At 48.7% G+C, this 24,323-nt stretch overlaps 1 protein-coding gene across 5 annotated transcripts in view; it reads right to left on the bottom strand.

Moving 5' to 3' along the window:
- The window catches only part of dock6 (dedicator of cytokinesis 6), a 241,117-nt gene extending 226,525 nt beyond the window's left edge, over positions 1–14,592 (bottom strand). For all 5 annotated transcript variants that reach the window (XM_072491074.1, XM_072491075.1, XM_072491076.1 and 2 more), the window contains exon 1: positions 14,492–14,592. In XM_072491074.1, coding sequence (XP_072347175.1) covers positions 14,492–14,538 — 47 coding nt within the window. In that variant the 5' untranslated portion in view covers positions 14,539–14,592. The remainder of the gene's footprint in view (positions 1–14,491) is intronic.
- Between the last annotated feature and the right edge of the window lie 9,731 nt (positions 14,593–24,323).

Below are 24,323 nucleotides of genomic sequence, written 5' to 3'. Positions count from 1 at the left end.
CTCTCTCTCAGGATGTTAGCCTTTACGCTCCCTCAAATAACACATGGTGCTAACAAGTCAGCAAGCCCAGGGTGCCATGCAGGTCGGGCTTTGGTGAGTTTGTCACGGATCTAATTGCACAACAGGGTTCTGGTTGGCACTTAATCTTGAGGTCCACCTGTGTCAGGCAGGCATGCTAGCAGACTAAAGAATCCAGGCCATTCAATTAGCAGGCAGCAGGATGCATCAGAAATAGATGAGCAAGTCCTCTATGGCAGCCAGAGTTAGAACTGGCCAGGGTCAGCAGGCGATGCAATCAAAGGAATGGTGTTGTCAATTTTACTAAACCACTTCTTCAACCAAGAATGCTCAGATCAATTGTACTATCCCTACCAGTGTCTCAGCTGAGATCAGCCAACTTAGCAGTGCAAAATTCGAAGCTGCACCTGCCTTCAAAGGCCTGTTAACCAATGTAACTAAGCTAACTGGGATCCAATGCCTTGCTGAAGCTTTACATAAGCTCATCTAAAATCAGCAGGAAAAAAACAAGAATGTGTTGTTCCCTGTTCAGACAATGGGGAGAATGAGGCATAATATAGACTACCTCTACAAACCAATGTCTTCTAAAAACATGAAGCAAAGCTGCAAGAATAACTACTACCATTTGAATGTGGGATCAATTGTAATATTTCCTGTTCGCTGATGACACAAACTAGGAAGTGTGAATTGTGCGGGGGATGCAAGGAGGCTTGAAGACAGGTTTAGGCTAATTGAATGGGCAAGAGCATGGCAGATGCATTACAGTGTGAAAAATGTGAAGTTACTTAACTTGGTCGGAAAAGCAGAAATACAGAGCAATTCTTAAATGGTTGAGAGATTGACAAGTGTCAATGTTCAACGGGACCTGGTTGTCCTTGCTCATGAGTCACTGAAAACTGACATGCAGGTGCAGCAAGCAATTTGGAAGACAAATGGTATGACGGTCTTTTTTGCAAGTGTATTTGAGTGCAGGAGTAAAGAGGTCTTGCTGCAAGTGTATCGAGCCGTTGTGAGACAGCAACTAGAATATTGCGTAGTGTTTTAGTCTCCTTACTTGAGGATGGATACACTTGTCATAGAGGAAGTGTTCACAAAATGTTCACCATATTGATTCCTGGGATGGCGTGATTATCCTATGAGGAGAGATTGTAGAGACTGCATATATTCTCTATCATATAGAAGAATGAGGGTGGTCTCATTGAGACGTACTAAATCTTACAGAGCTCAATCGGGTAATGTCAGAAGGATGTTCCCTCTGGCTGGGGGAGGGGAGGGCGGTTTAGGTCCTGGAAACCACGGGCACAGCCTCCAGAATAAGGGGTAAGCCATTTAGGAGAGATGAGGAGATATTTCTTCTGAGGGTGGTGAATCTTTGGAATTCTCTACTCCAAAGAGCTATGGAGGCTCAGTCATCGAGTGTTTTAGGCAGAGATTGACAGATTTTTAGATACAATGGACATCAAGAATATGGGGTTAGAGGTTATTCATGAGGGTGCCTCCTTCTCAACCTTGCCATCCGCCTGAGGTGTGGTGATTCTCAGGTTAAATCGCCACCAGTCAGCTCTCACCCTCAAAGGAGAAAGCAGCCTGTGGTCACCTGGGACTGTGGCGACTTTTACCTTTAGTATGGGAAAATGGCGTTTATATAATGCTTTTCATGACCACCGGACATCCCAAATACTTTATAGGCAATGACGCACTTTTGAAGTTCTTCTCAGGCTTCCTTGGGATTGAAGGGAACTTCCAATTTTGAAGTGCAGTCACTGTTATTTGATAGAAAACAAAGCAGCCATTTGCACACAATCTAGTTAAATGGTGAGCAGGCTAGAGTGGTCAGATGGCCTACTCCTATGTTACTGTGAGCAGGGAACTCCCTTTCCGACTAGCTCACAGATTGTTCACCTTCATGCTGATGGGAATCTATTGAGAAGTCCCAGTGATTTCCCCTCATCTTCAATACTGCCAAGTCAAGCATGAATAGGTTTCCTTTTCATTTTAAACAATGCACATCAATGCATCCAGCCTGAAATTTAGCAAAGCTACTCAATTAGCTACAGCAACCAGAGTAGCGCTAGCCTTGCACAGACCTCCCTTTAAATTTCACACTAACTGCTTTCACTTCTTTACATTAGTCCATCGCCAGAGCAGTCGTTCCTGCTCTGGGTCAGGTTCGATGTTACTCAAACTGTGCTGCGAACTGCAAAGGAGACACAGCGACAAACTATATGCTCAAAAGTCGCAGCTAACATTTAACCTGCTCTACAGATTATTCTCAATGTATTTCCAAATACAGAGACAACATGCAACCACTCAATGACACAGCAAATCAAAAACAGCCTTCGCACTCAGATGGAATGACAGTCATTAATCCACCGGCCAAAGCTGGAGTTCTATTAGAGGATAAAATAAGTTGGCACTCCCTCAAACTCTATTACTTCCAAGATCTTTGAAAGCTGTTGTGTTCATATTTTATTCCTCTAATGAGGCTGTGCACACTTCTCTATTGTCCGTTAACCAACTGGGGAAATGAGAATGGATGTGTGATCAACTCCGAGGCGCCTGCCAAAGGTCATCTCAACCAGCGGCTTGAAACATGGATATAACAAAGCAGATGGGGAGAAGGGGGTAAAACAAACACCGTGTAGGAGTTAGAAGAGTGGAGATAAAACAAAGAGTGGCACCTCCTCTGATTGCTCTTCTCTGAACCCGAGGAAGCAGTAGGCTGCTGAAAAACTAAGATGGATCCTGTTTCCACCCATTGTTATTTCCTTTATACCGAGGTGGGCCCGGGCAGATAAAGGATACATGAAAATGAGCTTGGGATATAATTTAGGGCTGTGTTTCTAACTCATTATTGACAGAATACAGGTGTGAGCACCATCAAAGGTTCTGATATTGCATAGTTAGTTCTTTGTGTATTTAATTTTTACCTTACTTTAGGCAACTAAGTAAAAGTTAATTATAAAATAGAACCCAAAGGGCGGCACGGTGGCGCAGTGGTTAGCACTGCTGCCTCACTGCGCCGAGGACCCAGGTTCGATCCCAGCCCCAGGTCACCGTCCGTATGGACTTTGCACATTCTCCCCGTGTATGCGTGGATCTCACCCCCAAAACCCAAAAAGATGTGCAGGGTAGGTGAATTGGCCACGCTAAATGGACCCATAATTGGAAAAACAAATTGGATACTCTAAATTTATGGAAAAATAAATAAATATAAACCAAAAGAAAAACAAACTTGCTTCATATAACACCTTTCATGACCACAGGACGTTCCAAAGCGATTTCCCAGCAACAAAGTATCTCACCCAAAGCAAGCATATGCGCACACAGACACTCACAGTAAGTAATGTTGAGTTCTGATCAGGACTGATTTTCCTTTGCTTATCCATGCACATTAAGTCAGCAACAACATTCTGAACCATTGGCTCTACTGAGATCAACTACAGAACTCTGCACAATTTGGATGGGTCATTGGTATAAATATTCAGCACTATTTTTTAGAAAATGGAATAGTAAACATGAGATTCTGATGAAAGGTCCCGGGGGAGGGGGGGAAGGGAAATTGATTTTCCGCCTCAATTTTCAGCGGGGTGGGGGGAATGGTGGAAAATCAATGGACCCAAAGCGTCTTTTACCCCCGCCCCGGCCAATGATGTAATGGGGTTCCCACCATGCAATGATGTGAATCCCATTTGAATAAACTGTAATTTAATTAGTGGGCATCCGGTGTAATATCTCTCTCCCCCCCCTCCCTCCCCCCCCCCCCCCACCCCCACCCCCCCGCCACACACACACACAGGAAAGTTCCCCCCCATCCGACCTGACATCAGGTCTGCAAGGTTTACAACAGGTTTTCAAAAACGGGAAACTAACAAACAGACCCGATGGGGCCGTGCATGTAAGTCCAACTCCCAAAGGAGCGGGGGGCAGGAAAAGAGGGCCATGACCAGGCAGTACCCTGGCACTATCTCCCGGCACCTCCCCTTGATACCGGAGCAGTGCCAGGGGTGAGGGGGACAAGGGGAGGTGCCAGGGGTTCCGAGCCTGTGGCAGTGGGGTTCTTATAATTACCTTTTTCACATTGGAGTGTCCTTTAAAAGAGTTGAGGTTGCCAGTGGGGCAGGCTGACATCAGGGGGCCTGCCTGCATCCTTGACATTTTTTTGACAAAAGTCAAAAAACATAGCGGGATAAGTCAAGAGCGGAGCCAGTGGGCTATGCCCCACTTTCCCCACCCGAGTTGACACTCAGTCAAAAATTCCATCCACTCACCCCGTTTCGTCCCACAGATGCTGCCAGACCTGCTGAGCATTTCCAGCATTTTCTGTTTTAACATCAGATAATGCCAGTTGGGAAAACCGAGATAACAATTTAGTTTTGGGGGTTTAATGTTATAAACCATGGAACAATGCTTCCCTGGTCATCATTATTTGCTTTTATTTGAATCATGGAGCAAGGACTATGTAATATCGTTGCATCAACAAAGCAATGAGATAAATGTACAAACTCTCACCAATTGTCTAATTGTCTAATGGGCAGCACGGTAGCATAGTGGTTAGCACAATTGCTTCACAGCTTCAGGATCCCAGGTTCGATTCCCTGCTGGGTCACTGTCTGTGCGGAGTCTGCGCATCCTCCCCGTGTGTGCGTGGGTTTCCTCCGGGTACTCCGGTTTCCGCCCACAGTCCAAAGATGTGCAGGTTAGGTGGATTGGCTATGCTAAATTGCCCTTAGTGTCCAAAATTGCCCTTAGTGTTGGGTGGGGTTACTGGGTTATGGGGATAGGGTGGAGGTGTGGGCTTGGGTAGGGTGCTCTTTCCAAGAGCCGGTGCAGACTCAATGGGCCGAATGGCCTCCTTCTACACTGTAAATTCTATGATCTATGATATCGAAATTCTTACAATTACAATGAGGAACGAGGGTGTCGTTGAACGTATTCTATTGGCATTGCATCACATTGGAAGATATTTGAGAGCAGTTCAGCAGATAGAACCTTTGCCATACCTCACGTTTATCATCTGATATCAAGTTGGAAATTTAATGAAGTAAAATGTCCAAAGGCACTTATCAAATAAAATATTTCACCAATCCACATGAGCATTATCCAGATAAAGAACAGACCAAAATCACAATAATGTGCCTCACAGAAAATCAGTACACTGAAGAACAATCAATACCAGGCAGCAACTTCCAGGCTGTAATTCAACCTTGAGTGATGGTTTTAAAAACACATCAGGGGTTCACACTCGTTGTATGATGAACCTGAATGGATTTTAATACTTTATAATCACCTTCTGCCATCCATTCGTCTGAAGCCCTCTACCTGGAATCCAGAACCCGAATAATGACCTTTGCTGTACACACTTTGCAATATCGAAATCGCTGAAGCGCGTTTATGCATTTCAATTGAAAAGAAAGAAAGCTCAGACCGTGAAGATGACGGTCCTCCCCAGATTTCTATCTGTCTTTCAGTGCCTCCCCATCTTCATCCCCAAGGCCTTTTTCAAGCGGGTGAATAAGATTATTTTGGACTTTGTGTAGGCGAGTAAATCCTCGCGAGTGGAGAAAGTGTTGCTAGAGCAGAGGGGGGGGGTTGGCGCTGCCGAACTTCTGCAATTACTACTGAGCGGCTAATATAGCCATGATTAGGAAGTGGGTAGTGGGGGAGGGGTCGGCATGGGAGCGGATGGAGGCGGCGTTGTGTAAAGGCACCAGTCTGGGAGCACTGGTACCGGCACCTCTGCCGTTCTTGCCAGCCCGATACTCCACAAGTCCAGTGGTAGTGGCGGCTCTGAGGACAATGGAGGAGGTACGAGATTGGAGGGAGCATCGATTTGGACCCCGATTTATAACCACGGGTTTATACTAGGTAGGCTAGATGGCAGGTTCCTGAGGTGGCAGGAATCAGAAGGATGGGGGATCTATTTATAGATGGGAGCTTTCCCAGCTTGAAAGCTTTGGAGGATAAATTTAAATTGCCACTAGGGAATGGTTTTAGGTATTTGCAGGTGCGAGACTTCCTGAGAAAGCAGGGGCCGCCTTTCCGCTGCTGCTGCCACGGGGTATACAGGATAGAGTAGTTTCCAGTACCTGGGTGGGAGAGGAGAAGGTATTGGATATTTACCAGGAGCTTTTGGAGGCTGAGGAAACTCCAGTGGAGGAGCTTAAGGGCAAGTGGGAGGACGAGCTAGGTGGAGAGATAGAGGCGGGTCTATGGGTGGATGCCCTAAGCAGGGTTAATACCTCCTCATCGTGCGCCAGGCTTAGCCTGATACAATTTAAGGTAGTCTACTGGGCACACAGTGGCTAGGATGAGCAAGTTCTTCGGGGTAGAGGATAGATGTGCGAGGTGCGCAGGAAGCCCAGCAAATCATGTCCACATGTTTTGAGCATGCCCGAAGCTTAGAGGGTTTTGGCAGGGTTTTGCTAAGGCAATGTCCAAGGAATGGTGTAGGAGGGAGGGCTTCAGGTATTTGGATAATTGGAGCGCATTCTGGGGAAGGTGGGACCTGTACAAGCAGGACGGGTTGCATCTGAACCAGAGGGGCACCAATATCCTGGGAGGGAGGTTTGCTAGTACTCTTCAGGAGGGTTTAAATTAATTTGGCAGGGGAATGGGAACCGGATTTGTAGTCCAGCAACTAAGGTAGCCGATATTCAGGACACCAAAGCATGTAATGAGGCAGTGGGGAAGGGAACACTGACAAAGGAGAATATTTGCAGGCATGGAGATGGGTTGAAGTGTGTATACTTCAACGCAAGAAGCATCAGGAATAAGGTGGGTGAACTTAAGGCATGGATCGGTACTTGGGACTATGATGTGGTGGCCATCACGGAAACTTGGATAGAAGAGGGGCAGAAATGGTTGTTGGAGGTCCCTGGTTATAGATGTTTCAATAAGATTAGGGAGGGTGGTAAAAGAGGTGGGGGGGTGGCATTATTAATTAGAGATAGTATAACAGCTGCAGAAAGGCAGTTCGAGGAGTATCACCCTATTGAGGTAGTATGGGTTGAAGTCAGAAATAGGAAAGGAGCAGTCACCTTGTTAGGAGTTTTCTATAGGCCCCCCAATAGTAGCAGAGATGTGGAGGAACAGATTGGGAAACAGATTTTGGAAAGGTGCAGAAGTCATAGGGTAGTAGTCATGGGCGACTTTAACTTCCCAAATATTGAGTGGAAACTCTTTAGATCAAATAGTTTGGATGGGGTGGTGTTTGTGCAGTGTGTCCAGGAAGCTTTTCTAACACAGTATGTAGATTGTCCAACCAGAGGAGGGGCAATATTGGATTTAGTACTGGGTAATGAACCAGGGCAAGTAATAGATTTGTTAGTGGGGGAGCATTTTGGAGATAGTGACCACAATTCTGTGACTTTCACTTTAGTAATGGAGAGGGATAGGTACGTGCAACAGGGCAAGGTTTACAATTGGGGGAAGGGTAAATACGATGTTGTCAGACAAGAATTGAGGTGCATAAGTTGGGAACATAGGCTGGCAGGGAAGGACACAAGTGAAATGTGGAACTTGTTCAAGGAACAGGTGCTACGTGTCCTTGATATGTATGTCCCTGTCAGGCAGGGAAGAGATGGTCGAGTGAGGGAACCATGGTTGACAAGAGAGGTTGAATGTCTTGTTAAGAGGAAAAAGGTGACTTATGTAAGGCTGAGGAAACAAGGTTCAGACAGGGCATTGGAGGGATACAAGATAGCCAGGAGGGAACTGAAGAAAGGGATTAGGAGAGCTAAGAGAGGGCATGAACAATCTTTGGCGGGTAGGATCAAGGAAAACCCCAAGGCCTTTTACACATATGTGAGAAATATGAGAATGACTAGAGTAGGTCCGATCAAGGACAGTAGCGGGAGATTGTGTATTGAGTCTGAAGAGATAGGCGAGGTCTTGAATGAGTACTTTTCTTCTGTATTTACAAATGAGAGGGGCGATATTGTTGGAGAGGACAGTGTGAAACAGATTGGTAAGCTCGAGGAAAAGCTCCCGGGCCTGACGGGATATATCCAAGGATTCTATGGGAAGCAAGAGATGAAATTGCAGAGCCATTGGCAATTATCTTTTCGTCCTCACTGTCAACAGGGGTGGTACCAGGGGATTGGAGAGTGGCGAATGTCGTGCCCCTGTTCAAAAAAGGAACTAGGGATAACCCTGGGAATTACAGGCCAGTTAGTCTTACTTCGGTGGTAGGCAAAGTAATGGAAAGGGTACTGAAGGATAGGATTTCTGAGCATCTGGAAAGACACTGCTTGATTAGGGATAGTCAGCACGGATTTGTGAGGGGTAGGTCTTGCCTTACAAATCTTATTGAATTCTTTGAGGAGGTGACCAAGCATGTGGATGAAGGTAAAGCAGTGGATGTAGTGTACATGGATTTTAGTAAGGCATTTGATAAAGTTCCCCATGGTAGGCTTCTGCACAAAGTAAGGAGGCATGGGATAGTGGGAAATTTGGCCAGTTGGATAACGAACTGGCTAACCGATAGAAGTCAGAGAGTGGTGGTGGATGGCAAATATTCAGCCTGGATCCCAGTTACCAGTGGTGTACCGCAGGGATCAGTTCTGGGTCCTCTGCTGTTTGTGATTTTCATTAATGACTTGGATGAGGGAGTTGAAGGGTGGGTCAGTAAATTTGCAGACGATACGAAGATTGGTGGAGTTGTGGATAGTAAGGAGAGCTGTTGTCGGCTGCAAAGAGACATAGATAGGATGCAGAGCTGGGCTGAGAAGTGGCAGATGGAGTTTAACCCTGAAAAGTGTGAGGTTGTCCATTTTGGAAGGACAAATATGAATGCGGAAGACAGGGTTAACGGTAGAGTTCTTGGCATTGTGGAGGAGCAGAGAGACCTTGGGGTCTATCTTCATACATCTTTGAAAGTTGCCACTCAAGTGGATAGAGCTGTGAAGAAGGCCTATGGTGTGCTCGCGTTCATTAACAGAGAGATTGAATTTAAGAGCCGTGAGGTGATGATGCAGCTGTACAAAACTTTGGTACGGCCACATTTGGAGTACTGTGTACAGTTCTGGTCGCCTCATTTTAGGAAGAATGTGGAAGCTCTGGAAAAGGTGCAAAGAAGATTTACCAGGATGTTGCCTGGAATGGAGAGTAGGTCTTACGAGGAAAGGTTGAGGGTGCTAGGCCTTTTCTCATTAGAGCGGAGAAGGATGAGGGGCGACTTGATAGAGGTTTATAAGATGATCAGGGGAATAGATAGAGTAGACAGTCAGAGACTTTTTCCCCAGGTGGAACACACCATTACAAGGGGACATAAATTTAAGGTGAAAGGTGGAAGATATAGGAGGGATATCAGAGGTAGGTTCTTTACCCAGAGAGTAGTGGGGGCATGGAATGCACTGCCTGTGGAAGTAGTTGAGTCGGAAACATTCGTGACCTTCAAGCAGCTGTTGGATAGGTACATGGATTACGGGAAAATGATATAGTGTAGATTTATTTGTTCTTAAGGGCAGCACGGTAGCATTGTGGATAGCACAATTGCTTCACAGATCCATGGTCCCAGGTTCGATTCCGGCTTGGGTCATTGTCTGTGCGGAGTCTGCACGTCCTCCCCGTGTCTGCGTGGGTTTCCTCCGGGTGCTCCGGTTTCCTCCCACAGTCCAAAGATGTGCGGGTTAGGTGAATTGGCCAATGATAAATTGCCCTTAATGTCCAAATTGCCCTTGGTGTTGGGTGGAGGTGTTGAGTTTGGGTAGGGTGCTCTTTCCAAGAGCTGGTGCAGACTCAGGGGGCCGAATGGCCTCCTTCTGCACTGTAGATGCAATGATAATCTATGATTAATCTAGGACAAAGGTTCGGCACAACATCGTGGGCCGAAGGGCCTGTTCTGTGCTGTATTTTCTATGTTCTATGTTCCACGGTACTAAAAACATGGGTGGTGCCAAGTCCGGAGGTAGCAATTTTTGGAGTGTCGGAAGATCCAGGAGTTCAGAGGGCGAAAGAGGCCAACGTCTTGGCCTTTGCCTCCCTGGTAGCGAAGGATTTAATTAATGTGGAGGGACTCGAAGCCCCCGAGTGTAGAAACCTGGGTTAGTGACATGGCTGGGTTTCTCAGTCTCGAGAAAATAAAGTTCGCCTTAAGAGGGTCAATGTTAGATTCACCCGAAGGTGGCAGCCGTTCGTCGACTTTCTTGGGGAAAATTAAAATGTCAGCAGATGCAGTATTCCAAGGGGGGTTGGGGGGGGGGGGGGGGGGGGATTGATGTTGTCTGGTTGAGATGCGTGAAGATTGGGCTGGGGGGGGGTGGGGGGGAAACGTTCATTTTCCCATGTGGATGTTATTGTTTTTGTTAATGTTATGAAAATTTTCAAATACCTCAATAAAAATATTTTTTTTTAAAGTAAAAAGAAAAGAAAAGAAAGAAAGCTTCAAAGGAAATAAATCTCCAAACAAATCCTTGGAGGTTATCTGCAGGAATACTATCAATTTCATCTCATGCCCACTTATCTTTCTGTCACGAAAATAAATAAAAATCTTGCCTCCTACACAACAGACGTAGGAGCTGCACGACCTCGCAAAACAAGCTCAAACATTTCTGCCGATTGTAAATAGCTCAGTGTCTCATATCAAGCCAGCTTCTTTGTTTCTTCCACATGTCAAATAAAGATCACAAAACCAGTTAGTCTGACGGTTCATTGCGTGTGAGAAGGCTAATCTTGATCTGGAAGGACAACAATCAGCACCCAGGGACAAGAAAGGGATTAAGTGAACCATGATTCCAGCTCCTGGGTGACTCCACGTGTGGCTGGGAGGACAGACATTCGTCTGGAGTACAATTCTTCCAACAGGTGAACTGCCATGTGACAAGAGATTCACATGATGAAAATGGAAGCTTCTCTCAGTGTTATCAAAATAATAATAACAATCTTTATTAGTGTCACGAGTAGGCTTACATTAACACTGCAATGTGGTCTTGCCAATGCCCTGTACAACTGAAGCATAACCTTCCGACATTTGTAATCAATTTCCCTCACAATAAACAACAACATTCTAGTACTTTTCCTAATTACTTGCTGTACCCGTGTCGCAGTTTTTGTGTTTTGTGCACCAGGGCACCCAGATCCCTCTGCACCTCAAAGCTCTGCAGTCCCTCACTGTTTAATGTGCTTATTTTTTATTCTTCCTGCCAGAATGGGCAATTTCACATTTGTCCACCTTATACTACATTTGCCAGATTTTTGGGCACTCACTTAAACTATGTCCCTTTGTAGCTCCCTTACATCCTCTTCACAATTTACTGTCCGATCTACCTTTGCATTGTCAGCAACTTTAGAAACCGTACCTATAGTCGCTTCATACAAGTCACTTATATAAATAAAAACGTTGGAGGTCCCAGCACTGATCCATGTAGCACACCGCCCTTCACATCCTGCCAACCAGTAAAAGACACATTTACATCTACAGTTTCTTGTTAGGTACCAATCTTCAATCCATGTCAATCAGCTCCAGGGTCCCAGGTTTGATTCCTGGCTTGGGTCACTGTCTGTGCAGAGTCTGCACGTTCTCCCTGTGTCTGCGTGGGTTTCCTCCGGGTGCTCCGGTTTCCTCCCACAAATCCCGAAAGATGTGCTGTTAGGTCATTTGGACATTCTGAATTCTCTCGCTCTGTATCTGAACAGGCGCCTGAATGTGGCAACTCGGGGCTTTTCACAGTAACTTCAGTGCAGTGTTAATGTAAGCCTACTTGTGACAATAAAGATTATATTATGTTACCCCCTACACAATGAGCTTCTATTTTAGGCAATAACTTTTGATGTGGCACCTTATCAAATGCAATCGAAGTACATGTGATTCCTTCAAAGAAGTCCAGTAAATTTGTTAAATGGGTTTCCCTTTCAAAAAACCACATTGACTCTGCTCGCTGTCTTGAATTTATCCAAGTGCCCTTCTATAACATCTTTAATAATGGATTCTAACATTTCTCCTACGACAAATGATAAGCAAATTGGTCTTTAGTTCCCTGCATTCTGTCTCCCTCCCTTTTTGAACAAAGGAGTTACGTTGCTATCCTCCAATCTAACAACACCTTCCCCAAGTCTAGGGAATTTTGGAAAATTAAAACCAAAGCATCAACTATCCCATTAGCTACATCTTTCAAGACTCTATTGTGAAGTCCATCTGGATACACATTTATATAACACCCTTCACAATCTCAGGATGCACCAAAGAGTTTTACAGCCACTTTGTAGTATAGTCATTATTGTAGTGTTAGCATCATGAGAGCCACACAGCAGGATCCCATAAACAGCACTCCCCAGCAGCTCACACTGGCTGGATCTTCCAGTGCCGTCGCCGACACACCCGCGCCATGGGCTTTCCAGTGCCAAGGGGCACATTCCACAGGGGAAACCTCGTTGACAATGGCGGGACCAAAGGATTCCGCTGTCGGCCAATAGCAGGCCACCTGCTGCTACAACGGGGGTGCTTGCTTGATAAATCCTGCCCATTGATTGAGGAATACAGCCCAGGACACAGAGGATAATACCCTTGCTCATCTTCAATATAATGTCCTGGGATCTTTTGCTGTCACCTTGTACGATAGGCAGGTTTGGCGTCATTCAGAGGACAGCACCTCCGACAGTGCAGCTCCCTCTCCGGAATTAACTGTAAGTTACTTTTTGTCCTGTGCAGCACGGTGGCGCAGTGGTTAGCATTGTTGCCTCACAGCGCCGAGGTCCCAGCTTCGATCCCGGCTCTGGGTCACTGTCCGTGAGGAGTTTGCACATTCTCCCTGTGTTTGCGTGGCATTCGCCCCCATTATCAGGGTAGGTGAATTGGCCACGCTAAATTGCCCCTTAATTGGAAAAAATTAATTGGGTACTCTAAATTTATTTATTTTTAAAGTTAGCTTTTGTCCTGTCGTCTCTGGATCGGGACGTGGAACACATAACTTGAACCTTGTGAGCTGAAGAGGAGAATCGCAGAATCCCTGCAGTGTAGACAAGGGCCATCAGGCCCATTGAGTCTTCACCGATCCTCCGAAGGAGCACCCTACCCTGGCCCAATGCCGCACCCTTATCCCCGTCACCCTACTTTGGACTCTCGGGGGCAATTCTAACACGGCCAACCCACCTGACCTGCGCATCTTTGGACTGTACAGGTTCAGTTGGCAGTTAAGAAGGCAAATGCAATGTTAGCATTCATGTCAAGAGGGCTAGAATACAAGACCAGTGATGTACTTCTGAGGTTGTACAAGACTCTGGTCAGATCTCATGTGTAGTATTGTGAGCAGTTTTGGCCCCGTATCCAAAGATGGATGTGCTGGCCTTGGAAAGGGTCCAGAGGAGGTTCATAAGAATGATCCCTGGAATGAAGAGCTTGTCGTATGAGGAACGGTTGAGGACTCTGGGTCTGTATTCATTGGAGTTTAGAAGGATAAGGAGGGATGTTATTGAAACTTACAGGATACGGCGAGGCCTGGATAGAGTGGAAGTGGCGACTTGTAGGAAAAACTAGAAACAGAGGACACCATCTCAGACTAAAGGGACGATCCTTTAAAACAGAGGAAGAACTTCTTCAGCCAGAGGGTGGTGAATCTGTGGAGGCCAAATCACTGAGTGTCTTTAAGACAGAGACAGATAAGTTCTTGATTAATAAGGGGATCAGGGGTTACGGCGGGAAGGCAGGAGAATGGGGATGAGAAATGATCAGCAATGATTGAATGGCGGAGCAGACTCGATGGGCTAATTCTGCTCCTATGTCTTATGGGCTGCGGGAGGAAACCCACGGCGACGCGGAGAGAACTCCACACAGGGGACGGGATTCTCCGGCTTCGGGGCTGAGGTCAACGGACTTCTCCATTGTCCGCGCCTCGCCCCAGGCGGTCTTGCGGCGGGCGGATGAATCCAGCTCAGAGTCACCCGCGGTCGGAATCGAACCCGGATCGCTGGCACCGCGCGCGGGACTTGATCCCGCACGAGGGAAGAATAGAGGAAGGAGGGAAGAGAGAAAGAGTTGGAGAAGAAAAGGGAGAGAGGGCAGAGCACCGGGGAAGGCTGTCATTGGGGTCCAGTGGACCCGGTTTCGCCCTGAACGAAACCCCTCCCCGCCACCGGCGGTGGGGGCGCCGGAGAGCGGCCCTATTTTCCGCTCCCGGCGGCGGGACGGAAAACCGAAACTTGCCCTCAAGTGCGGGGCAAGGGGGCACGGCTGCTCCCCCGGGCGCCTGGCGGGGCCGGGCACCGGGCACAGCCGTGAGGGGCAGGCGGCGGGCTGACACCTGCGCCCACCCCACCCGGGCGCAGATCCAGCCCGGTCCCCGTCCCGCTCCTTCGCCGCTTTGTTTCTCATCCCCTGAGGTAAATTTCCTGCCGCTGACTGAATTAAAACTCCTCACTTTCGGGAGTCTCTCATTTCCCCCCCCCCCCCCCCCCTGGACGGGGCAAAATTTTAAAAAAAGTTGCCGCCGGTCAGTTAAAAGTTGCAACCGGGGGCGGGGTGCGCGGGCTCACTCACCGGTTAATTTTCTGAGCGAAAGCGCGGCGCTCCGTTGAAGTGGCCATCGTCCTCGGCGACAGGACGCCCTCCCCGAGCGGCGGACTCAACCCTCTGGGCGCTTCGGCAATCTCCGGAGGAGCTCGGCCCCGGCACTCGGCTACTTCCGGAGAAGCTCGGCCCGGGGACTCGGCTATTTCCGGCGGACCGGGGACTCGGCTATTTCCGGCGGCCCGGGGGTCGACCATCTCCGGCGGCCGGGAGGCACGGGCACGGGTTCGGCCATTTCCGGCAGCGCGGCGGGGGGGGGGGGGGGAGACGCAGGCTCGGCCATCTCCGGAACCTACGCCCCTCCATCCACGCCCCGCCCACCCAGCTCCAGCAGTCCAGAGACTGGGAATCCTGCCTTTGGTAACTTCACCTGCAGACTCCATACAGTGCAGAAAGAGACCATTCAGCTCATCATGTCTGCAACGACACATTGAAAGAGGCCCACTCCCACCCCCATCCCCGTAACCCCACCGCACCTGCACATTTCTGGACGCCAAGGGGGAATTTATCATGGCCGTTCCCGCCCTAGTGTGAATGACGAAAGGGATATTCTCCGCTTGCCTGGACGAGAGCAGCTTCAATAACACTCCACAGGCGGTACAGTGCCTTCCTCACAGCGCCCAGGGACCCGGGTTTGATCTTGACCTTGGGTGACTGTCGGTGTGGAGTTTGCCCCTGGTTTCTTCCCGGTGGGCCCGAGTTTCCTCCCATAGTCCAAAGATGTGCAGGTCAGGTGGATTGGCCATGCTAAAACAAAATGCCCCTTAGTGCCAGGTTACATTAGGTGGTGTTACTGGGTTAGGGCAAGGGATTAGGTTGAGGCAGGGTGCTCTTTCAGGGGCTTGGTGCAGATTTGATGGGCTGAATGGCCTGCAATGTAGGCATTCTATGGAAGCTTGACACCATCCAGAACCCGCTTTATCGGCACTCCATCCACAAATATTCACTCCCTCCATCACCAACGCACAGTAGCAGCGGTGCGTACCATCTACAAGATGCACTGCAGGAACTCACAAAGGCACCTTCAACAACACCTTCCAAACTCGTGACCTCTACCATCTAGATTAAGGGCAAAGACAGCAAATACATGGGAACACCACCTCCCTCAAATTCCCCTCCACTGGGTCGAAATCTTGAAACTCCCTCCATGACAGCACGTTGGGGTTCCTACAACACATGGACTGCGGAGGTTCAAGAGGGCACCTCCACCACCACCTCAAGAGAAATTGAGGATGAGTGACAAATGCTGGTCTGGCCCACACCCTGTGACCGAATTTAACAAATACACGGAGCAGATACATGAATGACAGAGAGTATTGAATGGTCTCCTCGCGTTCCTATGTTCCTTTGTTACTCAAACCTCAATAGAACAGCGCAGAGATATCAAGCAAAGGGGAGGGTTATTTTGCAGGAAGGAGTCTGGGAGGGCTTATGAAGGATAACAAGCCATCAATATCAATGTTGCAAACCAGAACTATTCACCAATTTGTGTGAAGACTATTTTGAAGCATATGTATTTATCGATAGTAAATAGACGTGTACTGATGTGTATTGCTTGTTTAAGACTCTATGAATTGATCCCCAAACCCACGACCGAAAGAAAGCTTAGATTTAGCACAGGGCTAAATCGCTGGCTTTGAAAGCAGACTAAGGCAGGCCAGTAGCACGGTTCAATTCCCCTAACAGCCTCCCCGAACAGGTGCCGGAATGTGGCAACTAGGGGCTTTTCACAGTAACTTCATTTGAAGTCTACTTGTGACAATAAGTGATTTTCATTTACAGGGCTGTTTAGCACAGGGCTAAATCGCTGGCTTTGAAAGCAGACCAAGGCAGGCCAGCAGCAAGGTTCAATTCCCATATCAGTCTCCCCGAACAGGCGCCGGAATGTGGTGACTCGGGGCTTTTCACAGTAACTTCATTTGAAGCCTACTTGTGACAATAAGCGATTTTCATTTCATTCTTAGAATGTCTTTTCTGTCAAGTCATGTAAATAATTAATAAATGACAAAATAATATTTTCTGTCCTGTAATCTTTTTAAAAATAAACTTTGTTGGGAAACCTACCCTGGCTCAGGATTACCATTCTCACCTTTGAGTTAGAGGTTTGTGGGTTCAAGACCCATGGAAAGAATTTGAGCAAAACATCTGGGGGGGGATGCTGCAACATTGGGGGTGCTGTCTTTCAGATGAAATGTTAAACCACGGCCCTGTCTGCCCACGCAGGTTGACATAAAAAGGCCCATCACATTGGTTTCAAAGAAGACCAACAGTTCTCCCTGCTCGATATGTACCTTTCAATCAATGTCACCGAAGAATAGATTATCTGGTCACCACCTCATTGCTGTTTTAGGATATTGCAAATGGACTTTTCCTAAATTACAAGCGACTGCACGTTAAAAGAAAAAGTACTTAATTGACCGAAAATCATTTGAGGATGTCCTGGGGTTGGGAGGCACTGTTGCTAACTTGATTGGTTCAATTTGCTCTGTTTCTATAACCTTTGCTCTAGAGTCGCCAGGTATCTTGATGATACCACCATGAGGTTCAAGTTCAAATACTGATCAATAACTCAACACACCAATTAGTAAGATTCAAATCAAAACACATTTATTATACAGTTTCAATCACTACTCATGCATAAAACTCTACTTACTAGGCTATCTCTATCACTAAAAGACCTATACTTAGCTTGGAACTGGCCCACCAGGTCAGGGGAACAAATGGCCTTTCGTTCAATTCTGAGCCTGCAGGATTCAAAAGCTGGTATGGACTGGTATCTAGGAGCGCCTATATCGTAGCGAGCGTTGACTGGACCCTTACTTGTTTGATGCGGCAGCTTGGGCAGTTCACTGTCAAGGGTTAGTTCGCTGCTGAGTGACCCTGCCAAGAAGGACAATTTGAACTTGGGGACTCTACTTTGTAGTCCCCAGGGGCTTCTCTCCCCTTTGGGCGGACCCCGTACCTGGTTCCAAGTGATTGGACTACGTTCCGATCACTTGGATCGATTTCTCCAATACTGGAGTTGTTCCCTGATCGCTGGGCGGTCCCTGAGTGTCCGTTGACCTTCCTTTGTCTTGGCGCCTGCTGGCGCCGAGGAGTCTGGCTTGGCCTTATTCACCTTAAATGTTTCAATTGTTCCCGGGGATCGCTCATTAATATGCAGATGGTCGGTAGTTTCAGTGCTGTCTGGGGTTTTGCAGAGTCTAATACACAGGAAACTTTGCACCTGCTAGTTTTTGCCTGTGTTGGCTGAATTTCCCTGCAGTCTTTGCGGATCTCCATTCTAAGTCGGGAAGTGGCCAACCCAGGTGGCTACAGCACGGTGGCACAGTGGTTAGCACTGCTGCCTATGGTGCTGAGGTCTCGGGTTCGATCCCGAGCCTGGGTCACTGTCCGTGTGGAGTTTGCACGTTCTCCCCGTGTCTGCGTGGGTTTCACCCCCACAACCCAAAGATGTGTAGGTTTGGTGGATTGGCCACGCTAAATTGCCCCTTGATTGGAAAAAAAATTATTGGGTACTCTAAATTTATAAAAGCAAAAATAAAAGGATGTCCTGGGGTTGTCAAAAGCGCTTCACAAATCCTGTTTCTTTTACAATCTGAGGATAAACCTGGTTCTGTCCCTGAGTTATTGAATTTATTGAGAAACCTAAACTCTAATTTGAGTCAGCAACTATTGACACTAACCTGTGGAAACCTAGGACAAGAAAAAGATCAACTGGTCCATTGAGTTTACCCTCATATGGGCAAACGAGAGAGGTTGACCCTCTCTAATCCCACACTCCTCACTCCAGCTGCACAATCTCCAAGAATGGATAAAAACTATCAGGGGGAGGAAAGAAAGACCTTTGGCTAATTTGGGAAGAAACTCGAGGAAGTTGCTCCCTGCCCTCCATCGTTTCAGGCAATGGGACCCTGTGTGAGAACCTCTCTGGCTACATCGAGGGCAACTTGAAACTCATCGTACAAGGTACGCCCAGCTTCTGTCGCGACACGACGGACTTCCTACAGAAACTCAGCACCCATGGACCAGTTGAACCAGGAACATTCCTCGTCACAATGGACGTCTCGGCACTCTACACCAGCATCCCCCATGACGACGGCATTGCTGCAACAGCCTCAGTACTCAACACCGACAACTGCCAATCTCCAGACGCAATTCTGCAACTCATCCGCTTCATTCTGGATCACAACGTCTTCACCTTCGACAACAAGTTCTTCATCCAGACGCACGGAACAGCCATGGGGACCAGATTCGCACCCCAATACACCAACATCTTCATGCACAAGTTTGAACAAGACCTACTCACCGCACAGGACATTCAACCGACGTTATACACCAGATACATCAATGACATTTTTTTCCTTTGGACCCACGGCGAAGAATCACTGAAACAACTACACGATGACATCAATAAGTTCCAGCCAACCATCAGACTCACCATGGACTACTCTCCAAAATCAGTTGCATTCTTGGACACACTCGTCTCCATCAAGGACGGTCACCTCAGCACTTCGCTTTACCGCAAACCTACGGATAACCTCATGATGCTCCACTTCTACAGTTTCCACCCTCAACACATTAAAGAAGCCATCCCCTATGGACAAGCTCTCCGTATACACAGGATCTGCTCAGACGAGGAGGAGCGTAACAGACATCTACAGACGTTGAAAGATTCCCTCGTACGAACGGGATATGGCGCTCGTCTCATCGATCGACAGTTCCAACGCGCCACAGCAAAAAACCACACCGACCTCCTCAGAAGACACACATGGGACACAACCGACAGAATACCCTTTGTCGTCCAGTACTTTCCTGGACTGGAGAAACTACGACATCTTCTTCACAGCCTTCAACACGTCATCGATGAAGATGAACATCTTGCCAAGGTCATCCCCACACCCCCACTACTTGCCTTCAAACAACCGCGCAACCTCAAACAAACCATTGTTTGCAGCAAACTACCAGCCTTCAGAATAGTGACCACAGCACCACACAACCCTGCCATGGCAATCTCTGCAAGACGTGCCAGATCATCGACATGGATACCACCATTATACGTGAGAACACCACCCATCAGGCACGCGGTACATACTCGTGCGACTCGGCCAACATTGTCTACCTCATACGCTGCAGGAAAGGATGTCCCGAAGCGTGGTACGTTGGCGAGACCATGCAGACGCTGCGACAACGAATGAACGGACATTGCCAGGCAGGAATGTTCCCTACCAGTCGGGGAACACTTCAGCAGTCAAGGGCATTCAGCCTCTGATCTCCGGGTAAGCGTTCTCCAAGGCGGCCTTCAGGACGCGCGACAATGCAGAATCGTCGAGCAGAAGCTTATAGCAGATTTCCGCACACATGAGTGCGGCCTCAACCGGGACCTGGGATTCATGTCGCATTACATTCACCCCCCACCATCTGGCCTGCAAAATCCTACCAACTGTCCTGGCTTGACACAATTCACACCTCTTTAACCTGGGGTTACCCCATCACTGGATCTGTAAAGATTTAATCACCAGCTAATGCTCGCATTCCAAGCATTGTCTGGCATCTTTGAATCTGTCTATATATATGTTTCTGGAACATACCTCTTCATTCACCTGAGGAAGGAGCAGCGCTCCGAAAGTTAGTGACATCGAAACAAACCTGTTGGACTTTAACCTGGTGTTGTAAGACTTCTTACTGTGTTCACCCCAGTCCAACGCCGGCATCTCCACTCCAAAGATGATGAAACACATTCCTGAAGATCATATTCAAGAGCCTGTCCAGCTACCTTTTGGCTGCTGCAATTGGAATTGGAATAGTTTATTGTCCCGTGTACCGAGGTACAGTGAAAAGTATTTTTCTACGTGTAGCTCAAACAGATCATTTAGTACATGAAAAGAAAAGAAAATATATAACAGGGCAGCACAAGGTACACAATGTAAATACATAGACACTGGCATCGGGTGAAGCATACAGGAGTGTAGTATTAATCAAATCAGTCCATAAGAGGGTCATTTAGGAGTCTGGTGACAGCAGGGAAGAAGCTGTTTTTGAGTCTGTTCGTGCGTGTTCTCAGACTTTTGTATCTCCTGCTTAATGGAAGAAGTTGGAAGAGTGAGTAAGCTGGGTGGGAGGGGTCTTTGATTATGCTGCCCACTTTCCCCAGGCAGCGGGAGATGTAGATGGAGTCAATAGATGGGAGCCGGGTTCGTGTGATGGACTGGGCGGTGTTCACGACTCTCTCTTGCTGTCCTGGACTGAGCAGTTGCCATACCAGGCTGTGTTGCAGCCAGATAGGATGCTTTCTATGGTGCATGTGTAAAAGTTGGTAAGAGTCACTGTGGACGTGCCGAATTTCCTTAGTTTCCTGAGGAACAATAGGCGCTGTTGCGCTTTCTTGGTGATAGTGTCAACATGGGTGGACCAGGACAAATTTTTGGTGATATACGCACCTACAATCATAGAATCCCTACAGTGCCACAATGAGTCCACACTGACTGCACAAGCCAGTCACTTGTTCCAGGCTCAGTGGCTATCTCAGAATAGAAATACCCCCTGACTTAGCTTTTCATTATGTGTTTGAGCGGCACGGTAGCACAATGGTTAGCACTGTTGCTTCACAGCGCCAGGGTCCCGGGTTCGATTTGCGGCTTGGGTCACTGTCAATGCGGAGTCTGCACGTTCTCCCCGTGTCTGCGTGGGTTTCCTCCGGGTGCTCCGGTTTCCTCCCACAAGTCCCGAAAGACATGCTGTTAGGTGAACTGGACATTCTGAATTCTCCCTCTGTGTACGCGAACAGGCGCCAGAATGTGGCGACTAGGGGATTTAAAAACATTTTTTAAAATATATATTTATTAAAGTTTTTTAACACAATTTTTCTCCCTTACAAACAATAACCCCTCCCACCCCCCTCGTAACAAAAAAAAAGAGAAATCGCGCGGAGCAAGATATACACATGGCAAAATTATATATTTACACAGCTTTGTACACTGGCCCTCACCCGTACGTGCCAGTTTCCCCAACCCTTCATGTTATCTCTTGCTCATCCACCCTCCCAGGCAGTCCCCCCTTTCCCCCCTCCCCCCCTCCCCCCCCTTCCCAGGACGTCCCCAGCCACCCCCCCCTTCCCAGGACGTCCCCAGCCCCCCCCCCCCCCAGGTTGCTGCTGCTGACCGACATTCCTCTAACGCTCCGTGAGATAGTCTTGGAACGGTTGCCACCGCCTGTAGAACCCCTGCGCAGACCCTCTCAAGGCGAACTTAATCCTCTCCAACTTTATGAACCCAGCCATATCATTTATCCAGGCCTCCAGGCTGGGGGGCTTCGCCTCCTTCCACATTAGCAAGATCCTTCGCCGGGCTACTAGGGACGCAAAGGCCAGAATGCCGGCCTCTTTCGCCTCCTGCACTCCCGGCTCATCCACTACTCCAAATATTGCTAGCCCCCAGCTTGGCTTGACCCGGACTTTCACCACCTGAGATATTGCTCCCGCCACTCCTCTCCAGAACCCCTCCAGTGCCGGGCATGACCAAAACATATGGAGATGGTTCGCCGGACTCCCTGAACACCTTCCGCATCTGTCCTCTACCCCAAAGAACCTACTCAACCTCGCCCCCGACAAGTGCGCTCTGTGAACCACCTTAAATTGTATCAGGCTGAGCCTGGCACATGAGGAGGAGGAATTAACCCTACCCAGGGCATCAGCCCACAAACCTTCCTCGATCTCCTCCCCCAGCTCCTCCTCCCATTTACCCTTCAACTCTTCTACCAGCGCTTCCCCCTCTTCTTTCAACTCCTGGTGTATTTCCGACACCTTGCCCTCCCCGACCCATACACCCGAGATCACCCTGTCTTGAATTTCTTGTGCCGGGAGCAACGGGAATTCCCTCACCTGTCGCCTCACAAAAGCCCTCACCTGCATATATCTAAAGGCATTTCCCGGGGGTAACCCGAACTTCTCCAGTGCCCCTAGGCTCGCAAACGTCCCGTCGATGAACAGGTCCCCCATTCTTCCAATCCCCGCCCGATGACAGCTCTGGAACCCCCTGTCCATCTTCCCCGGGACAAACCGGTGGTTACCCCTGATCGGGGACCACACCGATGCTCCCATTGCACCCCGGTGCCGTCTCCACTGGCCCCAGATCCTTAGCGTTGCCGCCACCACCGGGCTCGTGGTATACTTTGTCGGCGAGAGCGGCAGTGGTGCTGTCACCAACGCCCCCAGTCTCGTTCCTTTACAGGACGCCATCTCCATCCTCTTCCATGCCGCACCCTCTCCCTCCATAACCCACTTGCGGATCATCGCCACATTTGCTGCCCAGTGGTAGCTCCCCAGGTTTGGCAGCGCCAACCCTCCTCGGTCCCTACTGCGATCCAGGAACCCTCTCCTTACTCTCGGGGTCTTATTCGCCCACACAAACCCCATAATACTCCTGCCTACTCTCTTAAAAAAGGCCTTAGTGATCACGATGGGAAGGCACTGAAACACAAACAGAAACCTCGGAAGGACCACCATTTTGAACGACTGCACTCTACCCGCCAGCGAGAGCGGTAACATGTCCCATCTTTTGAAATTCTCCTCCATTTGCTCCACCAACCTCATCAGATTCAGTTTATGTAGGGTCCCCCAACTCCTGGCTATCTGGATCCCCAGATACCGAAAGCTCCCCTCCGCCCTCCTCAGCGGTAGGTCCCCTATCCCTCTTTCTTGGTCCCCCGCCTGCAATACAAAGAGCTCACTCTTCCCTACATTGAGCTTATAGCCCGAAAACTCCCCAAACTCCCTTAGAGTCTGCATGACCTCCACCATCCCCTCCATTGGATCCGCCACGTACAGCAACAGGTCATCCGCATATAGCGACAGCCGATGCTCTTCTCCCCCTCGGACCACCCCCCTCCATTTATTAGACTCCCTCAATGACATGGCCAATGGTTCGATCGCCAATGCGAACAACAGGGGGGACAGGGGGCACCCCTGCCTCGTCCCTCAGTACAGTCGAAAGTACTCCGACCTCCGCCGGTTCGTCACCACACTCGCCATCGGGGCTCTGTAAAGGAGCTTAACCCAATTGATAAACCCTACCCAGAACCCAAACCTACGCAGCACCTCCCAGAGGTACTCCCACTCTACTCGGTCAAAGGCTTTCTCCGCGTCCATAGCTGCCACTATCTCTACCTCTCCCTCCTCCGATGGCATCAATATCACGTTTAAGAGCCGCCGCACATTGGTGTTTAGTTGCCTGCCCTTTACAAATCCCGTCTGGTCCTCATGGATTACCCCCGGGACACAGTCCTCGATCCTCGTGGCCAGCACTTTTGCCAGCAACTTTGCACCCACATTGAGGAGCGAGATCGGCCGGTACGATCCACATTGCAGTGGGTCCTTGTCCCGCTTTAGGATCAAAGGAATTGTCGCTTCCGACATTGTCGGGGGCAGGGTCCCCTCCTCTCATGACCTCATTAAAGGTCCTCACCAATAGTGAGGCGATCAGGTCTGCGTACTTCCTGGAGAACTCCCGCGGGAATCCGTCCGGTCCTGGGGCCTTCCCCGCCTGCATGCTCCCTAAACCCTTGCTCAGCTCCTCCAACCCAATTGGTGCCCCCAAACCAGCCACCTCTTGCTCCTCCACCCTTGGGAATCTCAGCTGATCTAGGAATCGTCTCATCCCCTCTTCCCCCGCTGGGGGCTGGGATCTGTGCAGCTCCTCATAAAAGGCCTTAAATACCTCGTTTATTTTCGTCGCACTCCGAACCGTGGCTCCCCTTCCATCTTTGACTCCCCCTATTTCCCTCGCTGCCATCCTCTTATGGAGCT

Source organism: Scyliorhinus torazame, chromosome 27, assembly GCF_047496885.1.
Source record: "Scyliorhinus torazame isolate Kashiwa2021f chromosome 27, sScyTor2.1, whole genome shotgun sequence".
NCBI lineage: Eukaryota > Metazoa > Chordata > Chondrichthyes > Carcharhiniformes > Scyliorhinidae > Scyliorhinus > Scyliorhinus torazame.
Note: the sequence above shows the minus strand (reverse complement) of the source record. Positions and strands in the feature narration are given on the sequence as shown.